The 10,569-nt window shown below is 41.5% G+C and overlaps 1 protein-coding gene across 11 annotated transcripts in view; it reads left to right on the plus strand.

The window, feature by feature from the left end:
* The window catches only part of SPECC1 (sperm antigen with calponin homology and coiled-coil domains 1), a 280,506-nt gene extending 270,356 nt beyond the window's left edge, over positions 1 to 10,150 (plus strand). For all 11 annotated transcript variants that reach the window (XM_081270147.1, XM_081270146.1, XM_081270145.1 and 8 more), the window contains one exon: positions 6,672 to 10,150. In XM_081270147.1, coding sequence (XP_081126273.1) covers positions 6,672 to 6,761 — 90 coding nt within the window. In that variant the 3' untranslated portion in view covers positions 6,762 to 10,150. The remainder of the gene's footprint in view (positions 1 to 6,671) is intronic.
* The last annotated feature ends 419 nt before the right edge of the window (positions 10,151 to 10,569 follow it).

Genomic DNA, 10,569 nt, shown 5'->3' on the forward strand with positions numbered 1-10,569 from the left:
GCATTGTAGAAGTTAGTGACCTGGGACATAAATGAGATAATTTGTTGACCTGATTGTTGGAGCCAACAATTTCATTTGCATAGACAGTTGAAAGTGGCTGCTGACATGACAACTAATCCTGAAAGCATTCAGGAATGTTTGTAAGCAATGTGACCAGTTTATACAGCAAAGTAGAAATTTCTTATATTCTTAAATTTGATTTTAAATATCTTATTGGTGCTAGAGACTGAGCCCAGGCCCTTGAGCATACTAGACACCTATCCTACCATCGAGCTGCACCCACAGTCTCTACTTTCCAATATCTTGAAACAGACTGAAAAGCCATGTATTGAGTTACAGTCGACACCATTACCACAGTCCCAACGCAGAAGCCCGACTCTAGGGGTCCCAACAGATTAGATTTAGCCACTTGTCCCCCCTCAAAAAACAAAACAGGTAGAGAAGTCAGTGGTGAAACAAGAAGAGAACTTCAATTTCGGTGCAGCCACACTGGGAAGACAGATCTTAGGGCTGGCTTTGGGAATCAGGAGCTACCTTGAGGTTATATAGCTGCGAGAGAACAAAGGCAATCCCAGTTAGATCATAATCTGGTTGATCATTATCTTGGGCCTGGTCATCCAGAATCTTATTAGTCTCAAGGAAATTGCCACTTCTTAGGGAACAGTCTCCATTTAGTTCTCAGAATATTTATCAGCCCCTGCGATCCTGGAATTTAAAATACACTGAGGTTTCGAAAGAGCAACTCAGAAAAGGAAAGATCCGGGAGAAGCAAAATGGAGTCAGGTTAATAATGAGATGCTCCTTCAACACTTTTAAAACTACACCCAGTCAGAAGTGACAATCATAATTAACCCCATCTTTGATTAAGTTCTATTAAGATTATGCAGGAAAAATTTCCATGTATAATTACATATTTAAGTACAGCTAGGTTTCTGGGTATAGCAGATTAACAAGGATAAGATCTTTAAAAAGTGAAGTTCTACAGTGTCTCCCAAATTTTAGACAGCATTCCTCCCCAGCCACTGTGTAATGAGAGAGATTTATCTTGCCACATCACTGGGGTGAGCAACTCCTTACAGAAAGCACTGGGTAAGAGAGGATATATGGCACGATTGTCGTTATCACAGAACGACAGTAATGTGTCCTCAGGGCTGATGTGTCTGTGGCTTGGTGGGGGGACACTGTTTCATTGTTCATTTAGCCCATGAGGGCTGTTGCTCACCAAGTGAGCTGAAGCAGCCAACAGGAGAGTCACACAGACAGTGTTCCTCGGGGCCCCAATGGAATAATGTCATTACAACTCAGGATTTTAAATATACGTTAGGCATGACTGAGCCTACTCTGGTGTAAACTTTATGTGTGCTTCAATAGTTACCTTGAGCTTAATTAGGCTTGCGTACACACACGTGCGCGCACGCGCACACACACGTTTTTCTCATATTTACTATATATTACACACAATTCTAGGATTTTTCCATATATTGACCCTCCTGAACCCTCACAGAAATCCTGATGCAGGTGGGACAGGGGCACATGCAGTTAATAAAAAAGATCACATGGTTAATGAGTGTCAGAGGCAAGAATCCGAGCCAGGCAGGCAGACTCTAGAGCCATTGCCCATCACCTCTGGATAACACTGCTTCTGTGACAGCCCTGTCTTCCTTCTGGGCTCTTAAAGCACAATTTATTCATAGTTTGATATCCCCATGCCCTACTATATGATGATTCATCTGATTATATCCATTCCCTCCACCCCTACAAGGTTGTAATCTCCCAAGAGCAAGAAGCCTTACTTTTTTTTCCAACTGTCTTTTTAAACATTTAGTATAATCATCTAAGTCAATAAATGATATTGATTTTATTTTATTGTGGTAAAATACACATAAGCTTTACCATTTTAGCCATTTTTGTGCCTGTTAAACACTAACTCCTCATTCTTTCATCCCCAGCCAGGCAAACACCATTCTGTTTTCTGTCTCTATGAATTTACCTATTTCAGGTACCTTATATAAGTGGTATTTGTCATACATAATCTTTGGTCATACAGTATTTGTCCTTCCAGCTGGTTTACTTAACATAGTATAATGTCCTCAGAGTTTATCCATGTTTAGCATATGTTCAGATTTCCTTCCTTTTAAAGGCTGAATAGTATCCCAATTTTATGTCTATACCACACCTTTGCTCATCCATTCATCCTTTGGACACTGGGGGTGCTTCCAGATTTAGCTGATGTGAATAGTACTTCCATGAACATGGGCATACACATGACTTGCCTTTGTTATTAACTAAGTTAAAAGGTTCTTAGAACAATTCCAGGTTATAGATTGTAATTAACAACTATGTGTTATTAAGTGAATAAAATAGGAAACTTTAGTACATTTCTGATGTTAATTATAAGCTCATTAACATCAAAGTATTGAGGAAAATCATAGTCATTATTTTTTAAATCAAATTCATTTTCATCCTGGCTGGAACTTTTTTCTCTTCCATTTTATTTGTCTTCGGCATTCCATGAATTAGATTCTTTTTTTATATATTTATTTTTTAGTTGTAGTTGGACACAAGTACTTTTACTTCACTTATTTATTTTTATGTGGTGCTGGGGATCAAACCCAGGGTCTTGCATGTCTGAGGCGAGAATTCTACCACTGAGCCACAACCCCAGCCCAGAATTAGATTCTTATTCCATGGGAAACCATACACAGTATCCACCTCATTGAAGAATCATTTCTTTGTATTAGCACTGATGTAGCAATTGTAAAGGGTACTTAATCTATCTTAAAATCAGATTCAGCTTCATATGAATAGTAGAAGTTTTCTTCTTGCCAGATTAGTGTTGCAAAAGATTCTGAAAGACACAAATGACAACCTGTCAAGGCAGATTGTGAAAGGGAAGGGGTCTGTTCTTGATCTGGTTGGTCATTATACATAATATTTGCTTCATAATAACCCATTAAATCACAAATTAATATTTTATATTAATCAGAATGAAAATTATTATTTAAAGGCAATTATAAACATCTAGAGGGATTCTGCAGTCGTTTTGCTTCACAAGTTTCTTTAGATTTTTGTATCATTAGTTGAAAAAAAGTCCAGTTAAAATCCCTTTGTGGGGGGAGGGGAAAAAACTTCTTTGATCCTATATCATGGGGTCTGGCTTTTGTAAGACAGATGGCTTCAAACCCTAACTTTGGATCATGTTCAAAAAAAAAGACCATAGGTCCATTAGACGGCCAAATGAGTATAACTGAATGTTTCTTGGCAAAACAAACAGAAAATCTCATATGTCACTTTCTATGATTATCCACTTGGGGCTTTATTATCTAGATACTATCACAGAGATGCAGGAATTTCACTAAATTCACCTTTTCTCTTAAGTGAATAGGGCTAGCCAATGCCTTTAGCACAAATTCCTCTGAGAAGGCCTGCGTCAACATTAAGTCGGGGCTTATGGGATCCTCTTTTAGGTTGAATGCTACCTGGACACCCTCCCCATTATATATTAGGCAGGAGGATCTCGGATTCAAAGCCAGCCTCAGCAACTGTGAGGCTCCAAGCAACTCAAGGAGACCCTGTCTCTAAATAAAATACAAATAGAGATGGGGATGTGGCTCAGTGGTTGAGTACTCCTGAGTACAATCCCCGTACCCCCAACCCAACCAAAAAAATATTGCCCCTAGTTTTCATCCTGCTGTCAAGCACTGCCCCACAACCCCAGCCCTGTTCACCCTGGCATCCACTTGCTGCTTTCTTGTGTGTTTGCTTGTCTGGAAAATTATTGGGCAAAATAATACCTTCGGTACTGCAAATTAAATGCAAGGGCACTCTACCCCTGAGTGACATCCCAAGCCTTTATTTGGGGGGGGGGGGTGAGGGGTACTGGGGATTGAACTCAGGGGCACTAAACCACTGAGCCACATCCCCAGCCCTATTTTGTATTTTCTTTAGAGAAGGGTCTTCCTGAGTTGCTTAGCCCCTCCTGATCCTCCTGTCTCAGCCTCCCTAGCTGCTGAGATTACAGGTGTGCACCAACACATCCAGCCCCAGCCTTTTATTTTAAAGCTTTTTAAAACTGGTTGCTAAATTGCACAGGCTGGCCTTGAACTTGCAATCCTTTGATCACTAAGATTATGGTCTCATAGCACCACGCCCAGCTGATTGTTTTTATTGCAGTGGTTTTAGTTGTAAAAAGTAAGTTGAAAAGAGGTGGGTTTTTTTTTTTTTTTTTTTGCTCCTGTATCCTCACTAACTTTTGGTACTGCCATGTTTTTAGATTTTAGTCATTCTAAAAGGTATAGGGGTGTACCTTGCCAAGTATATAACGCCTATAATTCCAGCTACTTGGGAGGCTAAGGCAGGATTACAAATTCAAGGCCAGCTTCAGCAACTTGGTCACCTTATCTCAGAAAATAAAAAGGGCTGGGGATGTAGCTCAGTGATAGAGCACCCCTGGGTTCATTCCACAGCATAGGGTGGGGTGGTAGGGGAGTATCTTGTTTTAACTGGCATTTCTCTATTGGCAAATTATGTTGAGCTTTTCTCCATATGCTATTTATTGGCCACATATCTTCTTTGGTCTAGTGTCTATTCAAATCTTTTGCCCATTTCTAAATCAGATTGCTTTCTTATTATTGGATTTAAATTTTTTAAAAAAATATTTATTTTTTAGTTGTAGTTGGACACCATACTTTTATTTATTTATTTTTATGTGGTGCTGAGGATCAAACCCAGGGCCTCGCACGTGCTAGGTGAGCACTCTACCCCTGAGCCACAGCCCCAGTCCTAAAATTTTTTTTAATATTCTGTATAAAAGTCCTTTATCATATGTGATTTTTAGCTATTTTTTCCCACTCTGTAACTTTTTAAAAAATATTTTATTAGTTATTAATGGACCTTTATTTATTTATTTGTTTATATGCAGAGAATCGAACCCAGTGCCTCACACATGCAAGGCAAGTGCTCTACCACTGAGCTACAACCCCAGCCACACACTCTGTAACTTTTAATTCTCTTAACACTCTTTCTCAGAGCAGTTTTTAATTTTAATTTTATTTTTTTAAATTTTTTTTAGATGTTGATGGATCTTTATTTTATTCATTTATTTATATTCAGTGCTGAGAATCAAACCCAGGGCCTCACACATGCTAGGCAAGTGCTCTACCACTGAGCCACAACCCCAGCCCAAGTTTTTAATTTTTATAAAGTCCCATTTATTGATTTTTTTTTTTTTTCTTTCTTGATCATGTTTTTGGTTTTTTTCTGGTACTGGGGATTGAACTCAGGGACACTTCCACCTCTGAGTTACAGCTCCAGCCCCTTTATTTTTAAGACAAGGTCTCACTAAGTTGCCAAGGCTGGCCTCAAACTTGTGATTCTCCTGCCTCTCAGCCTCTGGAGCAGCTGGGATTTTACAGTCATGCTCCACCATGCCCAGATGGAAAGAGACTTTTTGATCCTTGTAATCTGGGGAAATTTTGTTCTTTCTTTTAAAATTATTCTGTGTAGATTGTTCCACTTACTCCTTTTTGACTCCTTCTCAATGAATAATGAATGATACACTGATAATTTTAGCATAAGAAGGAAGCAAAATATATTTAGATGTTGTTGAATCAGAGGATAAATGGCTGGTTAACAACCTCAGCTAGTTGTGTCACCGCCCAGGAACAGATGTGCTCAGTTCAGCCTTATTTTTTCCATTGCATCTTTGCTTCTGGCTTTCCATCAAGGTTCTTTCCTATTGTTCTCCTGTGACCACAAAAGAATACAAATTCAGACCCAAAGTTAATTATTAAACAAATCCAGTGGCACAAATTTTCAAAAAGCTTGACTGACTGCTCTGCAGAATGCCTAGTCCTCTTCCCTGTCACTTTATGGCCTCTGTATTAGCTTGCGCATTGAAAAGTTAGCAAAAATAAATAAATGAAATTTTTAAAATAAGAGGAAGAGGTTAGCAAAAGTAAATATGTAAATGCAAGAAATTTACTAAATTAATGCAATAAACAACAACAACAACAACAAAAACTCACACATTAAATGATATGACTTAATGTTAGCAAAATAAATGTTTATATTGGCTCAACTCTGTTCTTAGGAATTTCTCTTAAGTAATTCAATGGAAGGAAACAGTCCTGCACAGAGATGTTCATTGTGAACTCCGGAACAGTGAAGAAGTGAACATAAATTACATGTCTTGTCAACCTTGGGCAGCAGTCCCCTTAGACAGAGTGCATCCAGCACAGTGGGAGCCAGCCAAACAACCCAGCAGCGTGGGGAATGGCATATGAAAAAGTCCATGAAGAAGCAGAGAATACACCTAACATGTCCACTGCTATGGAACCCTGGAAGTCAGAGACTAATTATATGTGACTGTAATTAAAGAAAACAGAAATCATTTTCTGATAGCAAATTTATGGCTGAGATCATCTGTTTGCAGATCTTTCTTAATGCTGTCATGTTTAAAAACAAAAGCAACAAGAGGCCATGCCTTGCATCTGTTAAAAGGGAATAAATAGGATGAAAAGTCTTTTTTACCTTGGCATGTTTAGCACTACATCGTTGTGTAGGTGGAGAGTTTTCAGGCAGTAAAAGCCAAGACCTGGATATGAGTCCCTTAGTGGGAAGGGGTCTGTGACATTCCCCTTGTAACTTGTCCCCTTTCCTTTTCCCTGCAGGAGCTCAGTGAGATGTTGTACACTGACCGGCCTGACTGGCAGAGCGTGATGCAGTATGTGGCCCAGATCTACAAGTACTTTGAGACGTAAACCTCAGGGCCCAAAAGAAGTAGCTGCCACCAACGTCAGTTTGTCCTGGAAGCACTGGTTGCCACCAGTCTTGCTCTGCCCACTGCCCAGCCTCCTGGATTTCTAAGAAAGGCTCAAACCAAGTGAATCAACACTCAAAGAAGAAACTAGAGCTGGATTCTACAGTGTCCCTATTGCAAATGCAAATGCATTTGGATTATAAGTTGGGGAATCTTTGCTCTTCCATGGCAGGTTTCTAAAGAGGATGGCCTTCCTTCTTCCAAACCAAGATCCCACAGGCATATTTCTGTGAGAAAGAACCCAGGACGTCACCAATCCCACTTGATGACTTGATGCGTAATCTGCACAGAGATTCTTGAGGTACAACACCTCCAAACCAGTTTTTTTTTGTTTTTTGCTTTTTGGTTTTTTTACTTAAAACCCCTGGCTTTTGCTTTCATAAAAACTGCCCTTGTCAACCACCCCACAAAACACAAAAAACAAAGAAACTTTTGCTTTGCTTCAAAGCAACCTTGGAAACACTTTGGCTCTGTAGAACTCAATTATTTGAGTCTTCAGTATGCAAAGGAGCCTGCGGTGCCTTGCTGAAGGTCCCCTGAGGTGTCTCATAGCAGGGAGTGTGTACAGTGGACGGTTTACGGGCTGAAAGGGAAACCACAGTCATTGTCCACAGCGCCTTCTATCCCATTTACTCACCTCCTATTCATACCCACGCACATTTGTCACACATGAAGAATCTGATAGAGTCACTTGTGTGTGTGCAATGTTGTGTATGTTGTGGTCTTTATGTTTTTGCACAAACAGGCTGAGGATGTATGTCCCTCTGGATTCTGGATAGACAGCAAATCCAAATAGTATTCCAATTCCAGGAGACTTAGTCCTTGGGACTTCATACTGGACCTTTTACATTTGCATGACAAAAAGAAGCTCTTGGGGGTGGGCTTTGACGGCTCCAATATAACTGAATGGAGGGAAATGCATTTCCCCTAATATCCTACCGGTCACCCTAGTAGAGGCAGGGACCTCCCAAGGTGCTCAGTCTAGGTATCCGTCTGGTGGCTGGTCTTCTACTTGGACAAATAAATGTATTCTGTAGCAAATGAGGGGGCCGTTCACACAGGCAGTCAAGGTAGATGTGAAAATGTCCATGACTTGCTGTTTTAAGTGCCAAATAGCTGTTAGTACCCCTCTGACAAAGGGTGTCTTTACATTAAGTCCCCCAGAATTACAACTACTGCCAAAATTCTCTAAAGTGAATCCTGATTGCTGATCTGAGCCACTCATTCAGGGACAGGTTAGGGAGACTTCAAGTCCACTCCCTGTCTTGGGAGTAGAATGGGCTCTTTCCCCTCCTCCAGGTTAACTCTTCCCAGAGGTGACTGCTGGGTGAGGCCAGCCCTGATTCTCAAACTGCTGTGACCTGTGTGGGGCTGGAACTTCTGCCTCCCAGTCTGGTCTGTGGTTCTCAGCTGTGGCTCTGTATCCAAATCCTCTGGGAAGCTTCTAGAAGCCACAGGCCCAGCCTCCCTGGATCAGTGAGTCAGAATATCTGGAATGGGAGCAGAGATGTGTGGGACATCATTCCGAGGCCTCGGGGACTCGTTTTGTGACCCCACAGCAGTGCAGCAGTCAAGCTCCCAAGCAGTTGTTTGGGGACCAGCATTCATCATGTAACTAGCCCCTTGTTTTCAAATGGAAGCTTGGGATTCAGCCGTAACAGTTTTAACTTCCTCCTTCAGCTGAATGTGTTCAAATGAAAGTCCCTGCCTGTGCTGCTTCCTGCACCTGTGTTAACATCGCAGGTGACATTGTTGTGGCATCTTCATCATTCCCAAGCTTCTCCTTTGCCACCATCAAAGTGCAGAGACGTATATTCCAACTAGTCGGGTTGAGCTGTGGGTGGTGGTGCCTAAACTGGGATCACCCCAGGGTTTTGTATGGGACAAGCAGTTGAGGTCTTGGGATTCATAGAGGGATGGTTAGCCTGATTGACACTCTGTTTGCAATGATGATGAGAAAAGGGCTTCAGAGGAGCTCTGGGCCAGGCAGAGCTATGTGTAGTCGTGCCGTCTCCAGTAGGAGCCCACGTTACCCATGACTGGCCACACTGACCCTTCTTTATCAGTAAAGAAGGAGGGGAAAACGTCCTGTGAAACAAACTGCCACATGCAGTTTTTTCTTAAAATTCAAGGAGTTTCCCTTACTGTTGAAGAGGTGATCTGAGTGTGGAGGTGCAAGTTTTGGGAACGTTCAGAGCACAAAACTGACGGTGAAAAACTGGTAAACTAAGAAAATTAAATAGCATCTTATATTTTCTCTAGTTCTCAGCAAATTGTACCATTTCCAGTTGTCTGTCTTGAGGATTTTAGAGACCATCATAGCCATGATTCTTCCATCTCCCCCCAGCTGGTACTTAATTTAAAATTATTTGGTGGTTCTGCAGAAAAAAATTTAATGTATGATTTTTACATAAAAGCTGCAAAATACAAGATCCTGAGAAGTTAAGACACAAAGAGAAGTGGCAATTCTCTGCACTGAGTTGCCTCCTGGATTGCTTCTCAGCTGACTGGTGGTAGGGCTGGTGTCCCCGAGGACAGCATTGTGAGGAACCTGCCTCCTAGGCCCGTCACACCTCAGAAACAATGTTGGTCTGCTGTTTTTTGTCCTTTGTTCTGTTGTTGATGGGCAGCTCTTGTAGAAGTCATCCAAAGTAGATGCTATGGGTGGAAGACAAAAATGTCCTGATGAGCATGGTGGCAGCCACCAGTAGTCCCAGCTACTTGGAAGGCCAAGGCAGGAGGATAACTTGAGTCCCAAGGTTTGAGGCCAGCCTGGACAATATAACAACATAGCAAGATGCCATCTCAAAAAAATTATCAGAGTGATTAGCCTCTCATGAGAACGGAGAGCTGTTGTGTTCTCCTCCCCACCACCGACAAATGTCAGTTCTCAGTCTCTGCCTTCCCTCTTCCCCATGGAGGAAGTGGACGTGTCACTGGCCTGTGGAGATGGTGAACTCTCTTCCTTAGAGACAAGCCCACCTACCAAACCCAGAAGTTAGTTCTTACATTCCACATTTTGAGAGCCATTTTGAGAAGCAATAGAACATACAACCTCGCAGCCTTTTAAAAAAATATCTTTAATACTTTTTGCCCTTGCTCACTGGCCATTTCAGTCCTGTTGGAGTTTTGCTGAACCCATAACATCCTGTGTAGTTCACTGATTTTTAACTGCATTAGTTGAGTACACTCGATACGTCCATGGCCCAGTTTCTACAAAGAGCACATTAGATCGAACCAAGCACTGTCAGGACATGACATGCTAACATAGATGTATTAACCTGAAAGTGTAAGATGTGTGGCTGTAATATTTCTAATAAATATATTTTGTTTCTGTCCAATTATTTTTCCCCAGTGACATTCATCATTAGCATGCTTTCAAACCACCAAGCTTACATTGAGTCTGCTTTCAGACAGCATCCTATGTACATGTTCCTCATGGGTCACGGCCCTCACTGCAGTTTCCAGGAATTCTGAGAACTTAACACAAGGGACTAGAGGCCAGAGGGCTCCTCTGCTTCCTCCCCTCCATGGTTGCCTTGCTGTAATACGGGTTCTTGTGAAGATCACCCTTCCAGACCCTTCCTGGATGCTGCCAGGCTGTGCAGAGGTGCACAGGATATGTTTAGTGTTAAACGTGTGAACAAATGCCAACCAAGGCCCTGGAAACTATATCCCAGGGGTGCTAAACGGGGGAGAGTTGTGCCAAGATTGAAACAAAGTGGATATAAATTTTAAATGACACAGGA

This window comes from Spermophilus citellus (assembly GCF_964194105.1).
Source record: "Spermophilus citellus genome assembly, chromosome: 17".
Classification (NCBI taxonomy): domain Eukaryota; kingdom Metazoa; phylum Chordata; class Mammalia; order Rodentia; family Sciuridae; genus Spermophilus; species Spermophilus citellus.